The 21,028-nt window shown below is 46.0% G+C and overlaps 1 protein-coding gene across 3 annotated transcripts in view; it reads right to left on the reverse strand.

The window, feature by feature from the left end:
* The window catches only part of LOC115053126 (unconventional myosin-Ic), a 63,261-nt gene that overhangs the window by 27,705 nt on the left and 14,528 nt on the right, over positions 1 to 21,028 (reverse strand). For 2 of the 3 annotated variants that reach the window (XM_029517691.1, XM_029517693.1), the window contains exons 2-19: positions 9,489 to 9,644; positions 9,049 to 9,164; positions 7,402 to 7,600; positions 6,993 to 7,073; positions 6,590 to 6,769; positions 6,116 to 6,214; positions 5,521 to 5,631; positions 5,003 to 5,074; positions 4,702 to 4,821; positions 4,379 to 4,452; positions 3,765 to 3,870; positions 2,980 to 3,060; positions 2,352 to 2,443; positions 2,180 to 2,274; positions 1,886 to 1,932; positions 1,278 to 1,358; positions 812 to 917; positions 40 to 157 (exon numbers count right to left, since the gene is read on the reverse strand). In XM_029517691.1, coding sequence (XP_029373551.1) covers positions 40 to 157; positions 812 to 917; positions 1,278 to 1,358; positions 1,886 to 1,932; positions 2,180 to 2,274; positions 2,352 to 2,443; positions 2,980 to 3,060; positions 3,765 to 3,870; positions 4,379 to 4,452; positions 4,702 to 4,821; positions 5,003 to 5,074; positions 5,521 to 5,631; positions 6,116 to 6,214; positions 6,590 to 6,769; positions 6,993 to 7,073; positions 7,402 to 7,600; positions 9,049 to 9,164; positions 9,489 to 9,644 — 1,934 coding nt within the window. Of the gene's footprint in view, positions 1 to 39; positions 158 to 811; positions 918 to 1,277; positions 1,359 to 1,885; positions 1,933 to 2,179; positions 2,275 to 2,351; positions 2,444 to 2,979; positions 3,061 to 3,764; positions 3,871 to 4,378; positions 4,453 to 4,701; positions 4,822 to 5,002; positions 5,075 to 5,520; positions 5,632 to 6,115; positions 6,215 to 6,589; positions 6,770 to 6,992; positions 7,074 to 7,401; positions 7,601 to 9,048; positions 9,165 to 9,488; positions 9,645 to 15,149; positions 15,168 to 21,028 lie in introns of those variants that run through there. The other variant, XM_029517692.1, reaches the window with a different exon arrangement.

Genomic DNA, 21,028 nt, shown 5'->3' on the forward strand with positions numbered 1-21,028 from the left:
TCCTTTTCGACAGGAAGTCGAGGTAAACTGTGGCCTCACCTCTGCAGGAAGACCTCGTAGCGTCGTCTGTAAGCGAAGCCGGCTCTCCTCACTCTCAGGTTCTCCATCAGGCCCAGGTATTTGACCTGGTGACGGATCAGCACCTCATCAAATCGACCTGGGGGGGGGGAGCAGAGGGAGAGCGGGGTCAAATCAGTCCGATAACTGTGACGCCTGTTGGACAAAATGAACCAGAGAAAACCAGTAAATGCTAAACAGCAGGAGTAGGAGTGACGAGGGACAGAAGGACAGTGTGAGACGGACAAAAGGGCGACTGTGGAGGGAAACAAAGGCTCGGCCCGATATACTGACGACCACACTGCTGCCTCTGAGGCAGCTTCAGGAAAACTGTTTTGGTTGGAATTAGTGAAAGTGCACGATTCAGGAGTCATTTCAGGGAAATGATCGAGGTGTTCCACATGTTGAATCTAAAACTTCATTTTAAGGGATATTTTTTCAAAATGACTTGCTGATCTTTAGATTTTACAATATGATAAAGACAAAGTAAAAAGAACACAAAAACCAATCATCTCTCTGCCCAATAACCGGCTCCTCTGTCCCGACGTTCCTCCGGGGTGGAATAAGGAAAAATAAATGGAGCAGGGTTTACTCTTTAGCTGTGTGCAGCAGCTTGTTTTTTAATGAAGGAAAACGTGTCGAGACATTTTCTTTTTTTGTGAAAATTTAACAGAAAAATTAAAAATCTGTCAATATTACCACATGATCTTGAATTATATTTAAAAGAAATGTAAAAGGCTGGACTTTCGCGTACCTGCTTGCTTGGAGTCATTGGGCTTGATGCACCGGACGTACGACGGCTCCTTGGACATCAGGATCTCCATGAGTTTCGCCAGACTGGCTTTGAACTGGGTGGCTGCCTGGAGGAGGCAGACCAAAGAGATAAGATAAGGTGAGGAGGAGGAGACGGCGTCCGACAGAGAAGATGAGCTGTTGGGAGTCCGAGCGACGGAGCCGATGAGCTAAGGCGAGCGGCTGGTGTGACTGGTGGTCCAGAAGACACTGAACACTGGGAGCAGTGTGGAGGACGGGCACTCTAACCAGCCTGTGACAGAATCCTGCCCGCGTGTGTGTGTGTGTGTGTGTGTGTGAAGGGCATACAAGTGTCAGGGCATTCCTCAGTGAGTGGGCAGCTTCAGAGAATCCCCATCAAACACACCACTGTTTGTTTATCTGTGGGAAAGCATCAGAGTCCAACGAGTGAGGACACACAAACTCACTGTGTCTGGGCGTTTCTTGTCGCTCAGCTCCTCCCTGTCAAAACACTGTGTCAGGATCTTGTTCTCTGACATGCACATGACCTGCAGACACACAAAGGTCAGCCGTTCAGTAAATCAACAACAACGATAACTTTATTTTTATGCACGAGCTGAATAAGGTGGATTTACAGAATGGAGACGAACAATATGATTCAATATCATTACAGTAAAATTACATATGATTTAAAATTCATAAAAGAATGGAATATATAAGATAAAATATCAAAAAGCAAAAAAAAAAAAAAAAAAGATGTGAAGACTCTGGATCGAAGCCTCGATATGAGCTCAGTCAGTCTGTTAACGTACTTTGGATACGATGGCCAGCAAAATATTTAAAAAGAAATCTAAAGAGAACAGGGAGGCTGGAAAGTGATGCTGTCTGTAAAAACCACTCAGAGTCAGAGAAGTGACCTTTGGTTCATGTCAGAGGGGGCGGAGTCACAGTCGTCCAGTTTTGGGTTGATCAAGAGATCATCATGAGATTTTAGATTGATCAGATAAGAAAACAGCTTGATCCAAAACTTCCCATTTAAAAATCAGGTGAAGTGGATCTGCTGCTGCCTGCTCACCTCCTTCAGGTTCCTGAAGAGCAGGTCGTTGTTCTTATCCAGGAATCCTGAAGGGGAGAAGAAGAACTTTAACGCTTTTCATCAGCTGGATCTGTACGACTTCTGGCCTTTAAAGCTGAGTGAAAATCTCAGTTTCTGATTTAACCTGTTTGTTTGTTTACATTTTGTCAACTTTGCCTCATTAAAATAAAAATCTGGTCTGACTGGAACATTTCATTTTGAGGATGTAAAATTCAGCTTAAAAAAAAACAACAAAAAAAAAAAAACACACTGTGGGCACAAACGCACACTCACCGTTCACGTTGTAGTTGACCTCTCCGGCGTAATGCTGCAGCCTGAACTCGTCCCGGCCCATCACCTTCCGGGTCTTTGCGTCGGCCAGTTTGTGCCTGCAAGGAAACGGAGAGTTAACGGGCTGGACACACACACAGGTGACAACGGCATCGAGCCGACGTGTCCAACTAACGTGACAAAGTGCGGGTGTCCTCCCACGATGTCCTCCAGCTTCTCCAGGAAGGTGATGTCACTGGCGTCTCCGGGTCTCAGACACTCCTCGTCCTGTGAGACGGAGCAGAGACATTTCACACAACTTCCACGAGCTCCTCGTTTTGGATAATTCAGGAATTAGGCCGACAGCTTCAGAACCTCACCGAGGCTCCGTCTGTCCTTAGGATGGGAAGTAACTGGACTTTTTGTAGATTCAATCCAGTTATTCCAGATTCAACGTTCTCAGATAACCACTGAGATCTTAGCACTAACATAACTTTTTACTTTTTATTTCTTTCACCGGTTTCCTTTTCTTATATTGCATTTTTATTTTACTCTTTATTTCCACTGTGGGACACATAAATTGAATTGAATTGAGAGATTTTTCGGCAGCACTTTGTGAGCTCTTTGCTAAATAATCTGAATTTGTTTGGAGGCTTCGCACATCTTTTTTTGTGTGAGCCTCCCTGAGTTGTGTCCTTAATGAAGAACAAATTAAAGTAAACGGCAGACCGTGCTGTGGTTGGATGGGGACATATTGAACTGGTGTTTCATTACGACACTGCTGCCGTCACTTCCTGGAGACAGACAGCTGAGCGTCTCCTCACCAGAATGGAGATGATGCCCTTGAACTTCTCCTCCACCAGGTCACAGATGATCTTGTTGTTGAAATATTGCACTGGCTCCCACTGAAAAGACAAAACCACAGTTTTACACAGAGAGCGGGAGAAACTCGCCCCCGTCGGGTTCATTTATGGGATAATAATAATAAAATTCTCTGGCTGATGTTTCAGTCAGAACCGTTTTATTAAATTAGTGTAAAGTCAGCCGTCTGAGGAATTGCAGGAATCTGGGCGTGGATACACAACTCGCTGGTCACCCACTCAACGTGTGAACACACAAATCAAGAGCAACTGCCACATAACGTCCACAGAGATGACAGAGCTCAGCCCACAGGCCCGACGTCGGCTGATAATGGGCCCTTTGAGAGGTGCATCCAATTCTCTCCCACAACCTGTTTTCTCTCCGACCAGTGAATTTATATCAGACCGAGCACAAACAGCTGTTTGTCATATAAACACAAATAAGTCCAAATGTGCGAACGACTGACGGCGACATCGTCCAGTTCCGGGTGATCCTCCTTAAGAGGATTTATTGAAACTAAAATCAATAACCAGCGGGGTAAAGGCTGTGATTCCTAACGGGCAGCATCTTCTCAAAATATGAGCACTTAGTGACTGCAGGAATCATAAGGAGGATAAACTGAACGATCATTTTCACGACTGCCGCCGAGGATGACGGGGAGTTTTAAAAGGTCTCAGTTTTTGTCCTGACATCAACACAAAGTTTTTAAAGAACACAAATAGACAGAAGGGGCAAACTGATGTCTGACCGTGATGCCTTCGGCCTCGTACTCCTCCTGCTCCGACTTCAGGGTGAGTTCGATGAAGAGCTGCTGCAGTTTCTCGTTACAGTAGTTGATGCAGAACTGCTCGAAGCTGCAGCACAAATAAAAATGAGAAGAAAGAAGACCGTCGACCTGTTGGTTCTTATATTATTTCACAACGTGCTGTCGAACATCAGAAACTGATCTTTGTTGAGTGTTTTTGAATTTCAGAATGATGAAACTAAAGTTTGAACTCAGTGCCGTCAAATAAAACAGCTTAATCAATATCACAGTCTGTAAAATCATCATCATCAGTCACTGAATATTCTGGGATCAAATTCACAGGCTACAGTTCTATAAAATATAATAATCATAGTGCTGATTCAAACAATAACGATTAGATGATGAAGAAAAGTCAGGATGGACAAAAAAGCCAAAAACACAACAAAAAAGTCAACAGGAAGGCTCAAAAATAAAACGAAATGAAAGAGAAACAGAGAGGCTCCTGTAATTTAGCTGTCAGAGTGCAGACTACATGAGGACTAAATACAAAACGATAAATATGAATTATATTCTGCTTCACATCAAATTCTGTGGAGATCAGTAATCAATAGGCAGACCTGTTGTGCTGGAAGACCTCGAAGCCGTAGATGTCCAGGAGGCCGATGACGGAGAAGTTCTTATAGGAGTCCTCCTGTCAGAGAAACATCTGTATTTATCAGGCCTTTAATGTGAAACTTGATGTATTAAAATAACAAACCAGTCACAATATTTTAGGATTTATTTTATCTCCTTTGCTGATTTCATTCATATTTGATGAGTTTGTTGTAGACTTATAGACACAAAAATGTCCACAAGGTGGCGCTGTGCTGTAACAGAATAGAAAGGACAGCTCAGCATGCTCTGCAAGTGTGTGTGTGTGTGTGTGTGTGTGTGTGTGTACCTTGTATGTCAGTGAAGTGTTGATCTTGTTAACCAGCCAGGTGAACGTGCGTCCGTAAACGGCCTTGGACAAAGCATCGCGAGCTGACGACGCCTGCTCAAGGTTCAGAGGGCTCATCAGCTGAACACACACACACACACACACACACACACACACACACACACACACACACACACACAGAGGTCAGCAAGGGCAGTTGCATAAGTCACAATATAATTACACTCCAGCAGACATTACACATAGAGAGAAGCTCTGTATACAAAACACTTATCGCACAATGACGGTGTGTATCCAAACCTACCTCCTCTCCCTTGGCAATTATCTTCTTGTGTGTGAGCGCCTCTGTCAGCACGGCTCCATTCACTCCTAACAACTGGTGACGCACAACAACATTAGTACAAAACACAGCGACAAATGAACAAAATCCAGTAAACACGTAAACAGATCTGACATCGGAGGGGTTGGGTGTAAAAATCCTGCAGGACTTCTGAACTTCTCAGAAGAAGACCTAAAGTCATTAAACTGAATTGAATTGAAGGAAATACTTGGTGTTCAATGAGCACAAAGGATCGGGTCCACCTGGCGATGGAAACTTGGACCATGTTTATCAGCAGCCCTCTAACAGCGGATGGTGAAAAACACTGGAATAATTTAACGTGGTGGAGGAAACGGGCAGATTGTTTCACATCCACCTGTTTTATTGTCGGTGATCTTAAAAATAAAATCCAGGAAGATGCTTGGATGATGATGGCATCGATGAGAGGCTGCCTGAGGTCGCAGCTATAAAAGGTCAGGACTGTTGTTCATCAGGACACTTACCCTGGCCAGGTACTTTATCTGCGTGTCCGAGGTGATGCAGGCGTTTCCCTCCTCCCCGCCGTACTGCACATTTCCCAGGTGGAGCACGCTGGCGATTATGTTTAACAGCTCCTGCACCCCGAAAACACAGAGTTGGGGGGGGGGGGGGTTAAAGACAGAGGAGGACGGAAGAGAGAGCAGAGGTGAAGAAATGAAAGGCTGCAGCACAGTAAGAGCTTACTTCATGAGCAACTCAGAGTGAACATGGATCTGATGAGAACTGAACGCACGCACGCACACACACACACACCTGCTCTTCAGAGTAAGCTGTGATATCTAAAAATCATTGGAAATGAGCCCAGACTCGTGAACATGTGGGACGACTCCCACGCTCTCATCATATAACACACACACACACACACTGATCCCCTCAGGCACACTGATATCTCACTTCAGCATGAACAAACACTGCGGAGCTGTGATTTTTCTTAAAGACGACCTGAGCTAAACTTCCAACTTTTGTGTCTCTAGAAAATACCGAGCGTGAACGTAGGAGGTGAAAAATCCATCGTGTGCTGCCTCCGCTCTCTTTGACTGACAGACACTCGCTCCTTACCTCCACGTCATCCTCGTTGAAGCCGATCACGCTCAGAGCTTTTCTCACCACCTTCCAGTCACTGCGATCGTTGATGGAGCTCACTTTAGGACAGTTACCCTGTAAAACACACAGACTGGTGAACAAGCCAAAGCTCTTTGAACAGGTTCTTTATTTATCTTCTAGTTTCACTTTTTATTCCTTCACGAAGTCGTGAACAGAATCAGTGAAGTGTAAACTGTTGTTAAAGCGAAAAGTAAACACACATTTACATGTAACATAAACACCTATTTTCACACACACACATTCATAAGGTGTTTTTTTTGTGTTTGCTGAGGGGAGGGGGGAGCCTGAAGGCAGATTTCTCCCCTGAGGAAAAATCCTGAGAGTGTCTGACAGAGAGAGGCCCATTAAAGTGAACGTCCACTGGGAGAGAGAGAGGCACTGCACTTCAGTGACTTTAGTGGACTGTGGACTTCGCAGACGGGGTCTGACCTTGACCAGGTACTGGTACTGTTGGGGGTTCCGCTCCAGGCCGAGCCGCCTCAGCAGGTCTTCCTCGCCTCCTTCGATCAGCTGGTAGAAAATATGGAAGTTCCTCTCGCCGTGGTTCTGGTGGACCACGCGGGACTTCTCCAGCAGGTAGTTGATGATGTGTCCTCCCACAGGGGCGCCCTGCCGACGGCACCAAGACCGGGGAGGGGGAGGAAGGGGTGAGGAAGAGGAGGAGGGGGAGAGGGTGAGGCTGGGGTACTGAGGAGGGTTGATTCATCATGCAGGTTTGATTTTAACCCATTAATGCAACCACCGATACACAAAACATTCAGGAGGGAGGAGACGAAAATAGAAAAAGAAAAAGTTGAGGTGGACGACGTCCGGCCGCCGGCGCCGCGCTCACCTTGAAGTCAAACTGAATGTCCATGTATTTGCCAAAGCGACTTGAGTTGTCGTTACGCAACGTCTTGGCGTTGCCGAAGGCCTGAAGAGAAGGCGGAGAGACGAGACAGAGATGAGGAACCGACTGGAAAACATCTGAGAGAGACACACGAATGCTCCAGCTAAACCATCACCTGCTCTGCGTCATGATGCTGAAGCTCCATGACAAAATCAGTGTTTCTCTAATTTATTTCTAAGTGATATTTTGTCAACACTGGATCGTGGTTTTTGCATTTTATACTCTGATTTTGCACATTTACTCTGTTTTCCACTTTATCTGCACTCCTGTGCGTCGTCTATCCATCATTCAGCAGAAAAAATAAACCATAAACCATCTGGAGTCATCAGCTCAGCACCACGATAAGTCTCACCTCCAGGACCGGGTTTGACTGCAGCAGGCGGTCTTTGACCGTCTGCACCTGCTCGCTGGCCGGACAGGTGACGGCGTAGTACTGCAGGATCTTCTTGGACGCTTCCGTCTTCCCGGCGCCGCTCTCCCCGGAGATCAGGATGCACTGGTCCTTCCTCTCCGACCTCATGGAGCGGTACGAGTTGTCCGCCACCGCGTAGCTTGGAGGACGGGAAGAGACGTGGTCAAGTTTCATGGGCAAACAGGAAAAACATGGAGGAATCATTTCGACAGTCTGTTTTGTCAACATTGGTTCTATTTTGTTCCAAAACAGCTGCACGTTCAACAGATACGGAGGAATGTTACTTGTTTTCTCTGGCGACAGGACAGAGCCGTCCCCTCTCATCCCCAACCAACACTCAGGAGTTAGAGCTCGACAGTTACAGAGGAATCCAGCTGTCGGTGTGTGAACACGGAAAGCTATCGTGGTATCATTTGTCAGCGCTGGACTGCGATGTTGTTTCAGCCTGTATGGACACATTTCTGACATCTGACTAATTGCTGGAAGATAAAATGTGCAGGGGGGGGGGTCAGGTTCAGGTCAGAGGAATTCCCTCTCCGGGGAGGAAACCTCTTGCCTGGTACCATCATTTGCTTACTTTTCTTTCCATCTCCCCCCGACATTCCCTGTTTTCTCTCTCCAGAGCTCCACCGCTCTGCCAAAGCACATCTGTCTTTCCACTGAGAGGGGGAGAAAACATTGGCCCTGCACTCAAGTACTGAAGGGGGGAAAAAAAAAATCTACCAGCGGAGAACGAGTTAGTGAGAGATTCTGAAATCTATCAATGACGCCACTCAGCGTCTCCATAATGCACCGGATTGTTTTGGGTCCGGGGGGGTTTCAGAGGGAATTCCCCGACCCGACGTCTTCACGTCTGACTGAGGTGGACAACCGGACCACGAGGGCGTTACGAAACTCCGTCGTCTCGGCTCGGACACTTTGGAAACCTTCCCACAGACAGTGACGGCATTTAGAAATACGGCTGCGATGTTACATCACTGTAGAGAGGGCAGCGGCGGGGGGGGGGGCGGGGGGGGGGGGGGGGGGGGGGGGGGGGTTATACGGGCTCTATAAACTCTTTATTTTAGGTTGTTGGAAGAAAAACAAGCAGACGGTAAACACACTTGAACAGCTCACCAACTGTTGGTCACAACACTGATCTGATTTCTGGACTATTGGCGCCTTAAAACTTTGCACAGTCCTCAAATCATTGATAGAAGCTGATAGAAATGTTTATTTCGCTTCATTTTAAATTAATTTCAGACTGAAAATGTCTCTGATGTTTCTGTTTTTTCGTACCCTAACCCTAACCCTCGTCCTGTGTCGGATTCAGATAATGTAATGAGTCGGTTCTGTGTCATGTTCCTGGTATGATGTCATTTTAACATCATCAGCTCTTTTGTTTGTCTTTTTTAGCAGCTAGACGCGCCCGCCATGTGAAAAGTATGAACCACCAATTCCCGACATTACGTGATGCAACTGCAGCACAGCAGCGAGACTCTGACTTTTTTATGAACCGACCAAAAATGAGGAATGATTTTTCTTTATGTAGAAATGTTGGACAGGTTTTCTCTATTTGACTGCGTGTGCGTTTGCTTTCGTACTTACATATGTGGCGAGACCTCGTAGAAGTTGACGCCGCGGTATCGCTCCATGTGGTTCTTGGTGTAGATCTCCAGCTCTTTGTACGGGTTCACCGACACCAGCACGGAGCCGATGTAGGTCTGGACCGAACAGTCACATTACACAACAGAGAGGAGACCATAAAGATCAACACAACTACACACTGAATCTGTGTCTTCGCTGTTTGACTGGCCGGATTTATTTATTATGAGTTTTCCGTGGAAACAGCACAACAAATAACATGTATTACAAATATATAAAGGGTTAAAGGTCAGAACGGTCTAAATGCAGATGTTCAAGATAAAAACGGAAACCTGTCGTCATTATTGGAACTGTTTGATGAATAGTTTGAGAAGTTCAAAGACGGGACCTTTAATTTGGAAACATCTATTCTTCTGAATTCAGTCCAAACTACGTCCACTCACATAGATGAGGTTTTCTTTGAAGCGCTTGCGCAGGTTCTCTATGAAGGCGGCTTCGCTGGTGAAGTTCTCCAGCAGGACAAAGTCCTGAACGCCCACGCGGTCTCTGGCTGTCAGGGCCGACTCCATCATAGCCCGGACCCCGTCAGTGGACACCACCTGGGGGAGGACGGAGAGGACTAGGTGAGACACTTTATCAGTCATAGTGGAAGGACAAACTGGAGAAAAGAATAATCTGTCAACATCACGCACACTTGAGGAGTGAGGGAACTGAAGGGAAGCAGCAAAAAATAAATGATAATAATAATAATAATAAATTATTTGATAAACAATAGCGGAGGCAGCGTTTTAGGAGAGCTAAATGATGATTGTAAAATTTAAATCCAAAGATCAGCCCGTCACACTGCAAGCTTGTTTGATTTAATGGAAGATTAAAGGTTCCATATGTATCATTTGAAAGATTAAATAATAACAATCCTCCTCTCGCAAATGAAAAGTTGACCAATAACAATGCTGGTTAACTTTAAATAGCTAAGAACGTCTGCTGCTTGAGACTCATTTACCTTTTATCCTCCTGATTAACTCATCAGCTTTAATCTCACTTTAAATGTTTAAGTGTTTCAATCATCCATCATGAATATTCTGCTTTTTAGGGATTGATCCTCGAATTGAAGATGATGACTGACATGAAAATGACATTCAGTGATTCAGTGATGTCTTCAAATGTCTTGTTTTGTCTCACTAAGAGTCAAAAGCCCAGAGATAATACATTTACAATCATATTTACAAAAGAAAAGCAGAAAGTCCTCCCAAAGAAGAAACTTTCTTTTTGACTGAAGAATAATTGAAAAAATTATCATATATAAACTTTTCAGGTCAAATCAGGACCTTTAATTCAACAAACAGTTGCATCCCAGAATCTCGAGGCAAAAATAAATCTGGAAAGGTTAAATGAGTCCTTCTTGTCCCACAAGCTCCGGCCACATCTTTTAGGACACGGAGAACATCCCGGTTCTCTCCTCACAGCTTTCAGTCGACAATAGAGCACATTCAGAACGCACAGTTTGAATCCTCCAGGAGATTCACAAACAAAGTACAGATCTTCTGTCCAAAGTGAGAAACTGAGACGAAGCCAAGAAAAAGTTAGAACTTCAATGAAGGTGCGTGAGGAATCCCGCCCGGCCTTCACGGGGTTAAAATAAACTGTATGAACTTTGTGCGGGAAAGTGAAGCTGAAGTGCGTCACTTACATTTTTAAGCTCATCGAATCGTTTGTCCAGGAAGCCGTTTTCTAAAATACAGGTCTGAGTTTTACGCATAAGACTGCGAATGTTCGCCACGTCCATGTTTCAGGAGTACTGAGCCAGAAGGAACTACGACCAACACAGCAAAAGGTGAGAGGGAGAGGACCAACAACATGACAACACAAAGTACAGCAGGTGTTGTTGTTGTGTTATGCTGCACAGTAATCCTCATCCCCTCGGGGGGTGGACGCAACGATGAGACGGCGAAAGAAGGAGAGCAGAAACCTCGAGGGAGGAGAGGACGTATTAATTAGTGCTGTGAGACACAAAAGGGAACAAATAGATGGTAGAGAGACATGAGAGGAGGGAGGGAAGGGAGGAAGGAAGGGAGGAAGGAGGGAAGGAAGGAAGGAAGGAGGGAGGGAAGAAGGGAGGGAAGTTGGGAGGGAGGGAAGGGGGAGGTAAGGGAGGAAGGAGGGAAGGAAGGAAGGAAGGAAAGAGGGAGGGAAGGTGGGAGGGAAGGAAGGAAGGAAGGAAAGAGGGAGGGAAGGGAGGAGGGAAGGAGGGAGGGAGGGAAGAAGGGATGGAAGAAAGGAAGGAAGGAAAGAGGGAGGGAGGGAAGAAGGGAGGGAAGGAGGGAAGGAAGGTGGGAAGGAAGGAGGGAGGGAGGGAAGAAGGGATGGAAGGTGGGAAGGAAGGAGGGAGGGAGGGAAGAAGGGAAGGAAGGGAGGAGGGAGGGAAGGAAGGAAGGTTGGAGGGAGGGAAGGAAGGGAGGGAGGGAGGAAGGGAAGGAAGGAAGGGGGGAGAGAAGGTGGGAAGGTGGGAAGGAAGGAGGAAGGGAGGGAAGAAGGGAAGGAAGGGAGGAGGGAGGGAAGGAGGGAGGGAAGGGAGGGGGGGGGGGAGAGAAGGTGGGAAGGTGGGAAGGGAGGAGGAAGGGAGGGAAGAAGGGAAGGAAGGGAGGAGGGAAGGAAGGAGAGAGGGATGGAGGGAAGGAAGGAAGAAGGAAAGGAAGGAATGAAGGAAGGAAGGTTGGAGGGAGGGAAAGAAGGAAGGAGGAAAAGGAATGAAGGAAGGAAGGATGGAGGGAGGAGGAGATGATGGATGCCGGGTCACGACTCTGTTCCTGATCCGTTTAGAACGAGCTGGAAAGTTAACAAGACTCCCTGAAATTCCACACAGCAGCAGAATCCACAACACAAAACAGCCCGTTAAATCACAACAGACACGCGGACGCACACATCTTGATCCGATTTCACACAAGTATGCCCGAAGACGTTTGATCCCGCCTGTCAAAGGAGGACCGCAGCGTCCCATGATGCATCACTCCAGGGACTGAACAGAGTCTGAAACCAAGTCAGACTGAACTGAAGTCTATGGGAAAAAGTTTATGGTCTCAGTCTTCAACACAACATGATGTTCATTTTTTAAATAATGCTGGAGGGAAAGGGGCGGGGCTGAGGGGCGGGGCTACTGAGCACTACCTAACCACACACACACACACACTACACAATGACAAATTCAGTCTTTAAAGTCTACTCTTGTAATAATGTGCGTGGATATAATACGGCGTTACCTCTGGAGAGCTTCAGACACTGAGACAACATCATTCATTTCATTTGCAGCTTAATACGACAGCAAATATGAAAGTGCTGCAGATTCTAAGTTTGAGGGAGAGATCTGCATGAATTTGGTTTGAATTCAGAGTTCATACATCCGTGTTGGTCTCTGCTGACCTAATGTTTCACACAACTGCAGCTGTGTGTGTGTCAGTCATTTCTGATAACGAACACTATCCGTCCTTCTGGCTCCCGCCGCTCATGCCAACCGTCCGGCTCTATCTGCCAATCCAAACGTGCTGCTGCTGCTGCAGCGGAGAACACACCAGACGTACGACTTCCTGTGCAGCGGAAACAACGAGAGCAGAGCAGAGCGGACACTCATTTACACCGAGGCGTCGCGGTTTGTTCCAGGAGCCTTCAAATATTATGGCGCCCGGGAAAAAAGAAACCAGAGAAGTTTCTGTCACTTCCTGGTGAGAAGTTTCCTCACTTCCACGTTATGCCGCTCATTGACTTTTCAGTCTCTCTCCATTACTTCATTGTTTTCCTACAGCGCTTTCACTGTTTGGCTTTCCTGTGTTTGATGCCGGACCTCCACCCCGCCTCAGGAACACACCCAGTATGTGCCAACCCGGCTCCTTCGTGTCGTCATGTTTTCCGAATCCTGCGCGACAAACAAAACAGCTCAGCGTGGATGTTTCTGCGAAGCCCTGCAGGGAACACTATTTCCAGCACGAGACCACCTTCTGCATGTTTTGAAAAGTTTAACTTCCCGGACAGGGTTCGACACACTGTGATAACATTTCGTGGTACTTTTTGTAAACCCATCGGTTCGTCCAATCCTTCCGAACTAACGAACCACTGCTCTGTTTTTGTGTTTATAGCAGGAGCGTTAACAGAAACTCTTTTCTCCAGAATGCATAACTTTGTTGAACTCATAAACAGTTAAGATATTGTCCTCCTGCATTTGTAGCTGATGTGTTTGAACGCCACATCTGTTCATTCCCAATTTTAATATTCATGCTAATTAGCAAATGTTATGCTAACAAATCCTGCCGCAGGTTCTCCTTCATTTTAAAGATGATTTTCTTTCATTTGAGCAGAAAAGGCTGCATGTTAAAAGATGTTTCAACTTTTTTTTTTTAAAGACAAAGCAAGCTTCTCATTTTGGACAGTTTATGTGGAAACATTCAAGCTGGAAGCTCAAAGGTGAGAGTGCACTCAGAGAACTTTGATATTTAACAGTGATCCTTTCAATCATTGTTCCTCCTTTTGTCTTTAAAACAGTTGTTTGTGAACGCTCGCCTCCTTCTCGCTGGCCACACCTGAGCGGAGCGGGGAAAAGGTAAGGGACTGGATCATCCATCCCAGCCTGGGAACAATAGCAGCTCTCTCCTTGACCTTTACATCGCCTCAGGATCACTAGCAGAGCTCAGATGTCACAGTGTTTATGTAAACCTCCTCCAACCTGCTGCGTTCAGAGCACGTGAGGAGAGCTCGGCTGGTTGTTAGTGAGAATCTTAAGAATTCGCTTGCCGGAGTGTCAGGTAATAATCCTGCCACTGAGTTTTAACAGACGTGCTCATTTCACAGTTATTAAAATGTCAGTTGTGAATCCTGCAGGTTTATAATCGACTCCGCGTGGTCGCAGATTTATAGTCCGTTAAATCTGTTCTGCTAAATCTATATTTAAATGCAACATTAAACTTAATATTTACAGTACTTTAGTGCCGAAACGGAAAATAATGACAAGAAGTTGTGACATCACAAAATTCAGGAAGTCCACACAGCTTGTTTTAGGGCCTAAATTCAGACTGAGCATTTCTCTGTGGACTGAGACTTTCACTGGATTGACGTACAGCCTAGACCTGATTTAGGATCAAAGACCACATGGAGGTTTTATATAACAGGTTTAGGGTTTAAATGTGCATTTAATTGGCACTGAGTTCCCTCCTTTTGTACGAGCTGGTGGACAGTAAAGGGTCTGAAATAAAGAAATACTGATTCATTTGTGAGCTGCAGGTCTTTCTGTGTGACATCTGACGCCATCAGACAGCTGATGGTTTCCTGTTTGATGGAACCGCATGTCAACCGCAGATTTGATCAGATAACAACATAATGTTGTAGAGAGATTTTATTGATGAGACTGCAGAAATAAACGTCTGTCTGAGGACAACAGGAGACCCCGAGATGTGACGCTTTAAAGTTAACGGTGAGCTTGCACCTCCCTGAAGGAAGGGAAGGAGGGGAGGGGCTGGAAAATTGATGTCCATCCTGTAAAAAAGAAGAGCGTACAACTTCCCAGAAAAAGAAAAGCTGCATTTAAAAGCACTTGTTGTTTTATATGAAACTGGTCAGTGGTGCAAAAAAGGATGGGGACTGCTGCAGGAAAGCACTTTGTGTGAAAAACACTCCTGACTGACTGATGGATTCAGCTGAACTTCACCTCGGAAGGTTTTTCCAGATTTCCAGCTCAATAAACTATAAACTGACCTGAAGTCTTTGAACGTCACATAATAGTTGTTATTTATGAGACATTTACGAGCTGGCAGCTCTTTAATGAACTTGTGCTTTTCAACTCATTAGGTTTTAATTCCAATAAACTGACGACCCTGAGCCGTTCAGGAACTCTTTCACTGGAGAACTCTGACACTAAAGACCAGGATGAGCCCGGGATGAGCCCAACACGAGCCAACTGTGTCGAGTCACCCTGACAAAACTGACAAATCTTCACCTCCATCTTTGGTAGAAACCTGTGAGGCTGACGTCTAACGAGTTTCTGCTGACGGGAGAGAAAATCCACGACGCTCCAGGACGGATCCGCCGCCACCGATGCTTCAACACACTCTTTTCATTAACACGCTCGCTCTTACTCTCATAGAAGACCAAAGAATGCTGCCTGGCCACGCAACACCACCATGTGATTGCCTCGCCCCGGGGCAGCGAAAACACACACACACACACACAATGAGCAACAAGGACACACCTAAAAGATATCAAATAGATCTCACAATGGTTTGACAAATTCAGACTGAAGGTGGAGAGGGATGCTGAGATGGAGGTGGGGGGGTTATGGAGCAAGTGAAAGCCAAACCTCCTCTCTCTTTCACCTGTGTGCCTCACCTGTGTCCTTGAAGTTCAAGCACACTCTATCTGCGTGTCAAACATCACAGCAGGAGCTCGTTTCTGATAAAAATGTCCCCCCACCTCAACAGAAAGTCCATCTCCCCCCGTTCCCTCTTTACCTTTAACTGGCCTCAAAGCAAAACCTGCTCTGAAAGCGGGCAGAGCCGAGATTTCTGCGGCTGTCTTACCAGAGGTCTGTACTTCATGGCTCCTGCTCTCAGCCGGTTTGAACGGAGCTTTTTTAGACCTTTCCTCCTCCTTTGCACTGAGCCGACACTCTCTGCTCTAAGAATACGGCCTCCAGCGCTGCGGCGCGACCACTATTTAGCCGAGAGTTTGTTTTTAGAAGCTCTCCCCTCCGTCCAGAGAACCAGCTGCCATCACTTCTCCTCTTACTGCAGCTCACACACACTTCACACACACACCTCTCTCTCTCTCTCTCTCTCTCTCCACTCGTTCACACACTTTTCCTCTCCGTCCCGCCCCTCCAGAGGAAACAGTCCCCATGTTGGGTGACACATACCCAGCCCTCTTTTTTCCCCGTCGCCCTCCCCTCAATCCAACAGGCGCTTATACAACAAAAAAAAAGGTTAATAAATTTTACCACAGCAGCCCCCCTTTAAAAACACACGTCCCCCACTGGGGGAGCAACAAATATGAAAAAGTTGAATTGTGTCCCGATGCTTGTGTGAAAAAGGAGGAAACCCTTTATCTGTAAATGTAGCGTGAGCTGATAAGTTTCTGAGCCAAAACAGTTTCCTCCTCCATCTTTACTCCCCCACCTCCCCTCCCTGAGGTTTACAAGCTGAAGCAGACAGCCAACACACACACACACACTTCTACCAGTGCATGTACACAATGATGCATGCCTGCATGCACAAGTATTAGCATCGTTACTGCAATATCATTACAGAGTGTGTAATTACTGCAGACTAGTGTTACGCGCGCACACACACACACACACACACCTTCCTGCAGCAGATCAAAGGCCTCGGCCGTTTAATGCATCTGCTTGTTAGTGCTAATAAAAACTGACATGTTGGAGGCAACCGGCATGTTTCTGAGAACAAAGAGGAAGACTGGTTTCCACTGCGGTAACGGGATTAAAGCTGGTTTGTGTGGAGAGAGAGTGTGTGTTCAGGCAAAGTCACCTGTCAGCATTACACAACTGAGCGTGTGTGTGTGTGTGTGTGTGTGTGTGTGTTTGTGTGTGCACTTCAGGTTCAGGGGAGGTGAGAGATGAGAAGCTGAATAAACTGGACAAACACTCATCTGGGAGATCAAACTGTTTGTTTTCTTTCTTCACAAGAGTGAGAGGAGAAGATGAAGATGGATCAGATCAGATCATTTCAGCTTAAAGAAAGGAAGAAGAGCGAGCCTGATCGGTCCAAAGCCGGACTGAGTCTCAGCTCGGCGCTCTGACACTCAACTGAACTGAGAATCTAAAGATGGAGGTGATAAATAAAACATAAATATCAGTAAAATATCAGAAAGGAAATGCTCGATGAAGGCCAGCTGTTTCAGTCTATCTGCTACGCTACGATAGTTATTTACTTCTCACATAGATACAAGTTGAGCGATTTCTCTCACATCCCGGGATGCTTTTTTGGAAAGGAACCATCATGAACTAAAACCAGAAGCTTTGGTGAATTAAGATGAAACCAAAGCGTGTTTCTTTTGGACAGTCGGTGGTTGAAGAGGCTTCAAAGGGCAGAGAAACAGCAGGAAAACCAGCTTTTACAGGCCTCATTAGGACGAGCTGCTCCTTCCTGAGGATGTCTGAGATCTCAGGTCTGCAGGTCAGTCTAACAGACATACCTGTGTCTGTCCACACATTTTTATTTATTTATTTGTTTGTTTAGTTAGCAAATTTGAAAACAAGGGCAATGAAGGGTGGATTAAATGAAAAGTTTCCCTTGTATCTGAAATCTGAGCTCCCTTCAGCTGCAACGCTCACTCTGCTCAGGTAAGGTCAGATCTCTACTCACATTTTTCCTCTCAAAGGTCTTTTCAACCAGCAAAACAGACATTTGGGAGAAAGACCAGGAGGTTTCATTTCACTTTACACCAACACAAACCAGGAAGTGACAGCAGCAGAAAGAGACGGCAATCAGAGCAGGTGAGACTTTAATGACAGTACAGGAGAGTGAACACACACACACACACACACACACACACACACACGTCCTGACTGCCCTCTTCTGGCTGCCCTCAGACTAAAATGAAACTTAATAAGGAGTCATTATGTTTTCGCTGAGGCGGACGTCAAAATGCCTGAAAATAACTCCATCGCTATCTGAAAACACACAAAGACACACACACACACACACACACACACACACACACACACAGACCTTCTACCACACTCAGCAGTCTGTGTCAGATATCACCCTTTGTTTGATGCCCCCCCCTCCTCTCTGGGACTCTCATTGCCAGTATAATCAGAGCCCCTGCTGCAGGAATCAGAGTAATGTTTTCCAGACGTTCTCTCTCTCTCTCTCTCTCTCCCTCTCTCTCTCTCTCTCTCTCTCTCTCTCTCTGTGTGTGTGTGTGCGTGTGTCTCACCACAGTGTGAGAATACACTGGTCAGTCAGCAGGAAACAGGCAAAGATACAGGAGATGATAGAGGGTTGCAGCTGTTTTAACACCCGACATATCGGCCTGATTCACTGCTTCATTCATGTGTGTTAACGCTGTAAAGGTGTGTAGGTATGTGTGTGTGTGTGTGTTTCTGCAGGCTCATGCTGAGGCAGCATATTTGTGCTGAGTTGGAGGGAGGAGGGGCCGACTCTGACCACCAGTGTCTCCCTCAGCTGCCAGACTTTAACCCCTTCTCGGCCAAAGTGCCACCTTAAACTCCTAACACGGCCCTGAGCCGAACGGCAGCAGAGGACGCACAAAAATATCAACACAAAACACTTTTGATTCCAACCATTTGAAATAAAAGATTTCTGTTATGGGATGTGACTATTCCTGGAAGTTTAAAACACCCCAGAACGTTTTGGCTGATCCACTTCCTGTCAGTGTCCAGAAACGTCACATGTTCCAGGAATCAACTTCAGTCATGAAACGATGTCACCGTCTTGACTCTGCTCGACATGCCTGCACATCTCTAGCACTGCCATGAGAAAGACGTGATTTTGTTGTGTAACCAGTAACTCCATAAAACACCAACAGATTTGAACACTAATATTTTCATCCTTAATACCAAGATCTTTGATTTCCACTCAGAAAAACTGATCGTCACCTCGGGCCTTCCTGCAGTCTCTGGCTCTCCACCCACACACAACCTAACAACCCTTCCTGTCCGCACACACACGCACACACTGACTTAAAAGCACATGCAGCCTGTCCTTTAAACCCCAGAGGTAATAAATGATATGATATCAGGGCATAAAACCATGGGAACAATACAAACACTGTGCTCTATCAGGCCATTTTGGCTTTTCATCAACAGGATGTGGCGATAACAGCCGATGCGGCATCATATCTCATTTTTTATTTACATAAGATTGCGGGGTCGCTGAAGAGTTAATGACCGATGTGTGTGTCTGTGTTAGGCCTTGAGAAGATGCCACAAATTTCCTATTTGAAGCTCAACATCTCTCTCTCCATCACACAAACACTTCAGGGGAAAACACCAAAATCAAATATGTCGTTTTTGTTTGAGTGAAACTCAAATCCTTCTGACCACTTTCAGGGAAATTGCACGTGACCTCGACCGCGTGGGAAATCCGAAATGGGAACTTGACTTTCACCTCCTGTAGACCCCCCTTCCATCTCCCTCTCTCTGTCCCCACCCCTTAAATTCCTCTTTCCTCTCTCACTTCCTCTGCAGAAAACTTTGTTCAGAATGATCATGCGATATATTTAGAAACTTTCCACTCTCCCTCCGTTTGCCTGTATGATCCAGAAATAAAGCTTTGGGAACGTGCCGTCATGCAGCGTCATGCCAAACTGCACCGGTCTGCATCGCCATCCCCTCCAACTCGAGGCCGACGCTATTGATGGCTGTGCGATGTCGCAATGCTGTGGTGTTGTGCAACCTTTCCTCTCTGAAGAAAACCTCACGCCCCTTTCCCGCCTTTTGCTCATTCATTCAATAATCGGGGGCGGGGGGAAACTACAATCGCACCTCAAAGCTTCATTAAAATTAAATGTGATGTCGACAGCTGCTGCTCCAGGAAAACACAATGCAACTGTTGGCAACACGCGACCGACACACAGATGGATGAACGTCCATCAGCAGGCTATCCAGATACGCTAACAACTAAAGAAACTGAAAACGACCCTTTAGTGTAGCCAGGAGCAGCAAGTAGTCCTCCACTTTCCACCATCTTTACTCCTGATCAGCCTGGACCTGAAGGATAATTGAAATTTTCATAACATTTAAAAGATGTTTTGTTTGTTCTCATTAGAATATAAGTGCAGAAGAATCACAATCAGCCGTGCGCCGTGTTGAGGGCCGCACCTGTCGCTGCTACAATCTCCTGAAGGATCCCTCAGCCCCGATGAGCAGAATTATACTGACTTTTCTTTGTTAGTGACGTGATGAGAGAGTCGACGCCGACGCCGACATGTGAGCATATAAAACAACGAAAAGAAGAAGCAATATTGGCTCTGAAGCTGAAGGGACCGAAAGATAAATGACTCATCCTGAAACTGCATGTTTCAGGATGAGTCATTTTTCAAATTAAAACGTTCCTCTGTGTTGTCCGATCGCTTTGCCCACAATCAGCGTGACATTTGAAAATAAATGTGGCTAATGCTAACAGCTAGCCTGGCCTGTGTTTCTGTTCATTCATTTTCAAATCTAAAAATGATGCTGAGCCGTGTTCCAAATCTCACATCTGGTGCTGATGACATTGTGACACATATTTATTACACAATCGTTGACTCGTCCAATTTAAAGAGACCTCAAAAACAACAATCACAAAAGCCAAATGTGAACTTTTACTAGAAATGTCATCACCATGGTTGAGCCCCATGATGCGTTCGAGGACATCTGGCCAGCGTATGGGTGTTAACTTGTGGTGCTTGAAGGTTAAGGGTTTGATTATTAAGACCCCCTGTGACCGGTTAGCACGCATGTGACAACAGCGTGCATCAAAGACACGCTGGTTCGATTCCCTGCGGTCTGCACACTTTGCTGCAGGTCAACCCTGAATTTTATTTTTCTGCGTTTCCTGTCTGTCCTTGCCGTCTCATAAAGACGTTAAAATGCAAAAACTAAGCTGTCAGAAGGTCAAACGTTTCTATAACAGCTCACCACAAGAAACTGTTGGTTTTGGTGATCGTTTGGGACGTGAAGTGGTGTGACAACCTTTGAGAAATGGAGCTCCATGAGGATGTTTTACACACAATGCACCGCCACTCCCGCTCTAAGCTTTCTCTGTTTATGTTTATCATTACTTTCCAGCAGGACTGGCTCTCTTCCTGACACTCCACAGGTCGCTCCACCAGAACAAAGCTGCCCTTTTAAATCGACGCTAATACGAGCCATTAAAATCGCTTCAGTAAATATAACAATAAATATTACGTGAACTCTTTGGCCTTCTCTTTGCCAGGGAGGACAACTGTCGAGACAAAATCCAGAGGAGGATCAAACCTCAAC

This window comes from Echeneis naucrates, chromosome 13, assembly GCF_900963305.1.
Source record: "Echeneis naucrates chromosome 13, fEcheNa1.1, whole genome shotgun sequence".
Classification (NCBI taxonomy): domain Eukaryota; kingdom Metazoa; phylum Chordata; class Actinopteri; order Carangiformes; family Echeneidae; genus Echeneis; species Echeneis naucrates.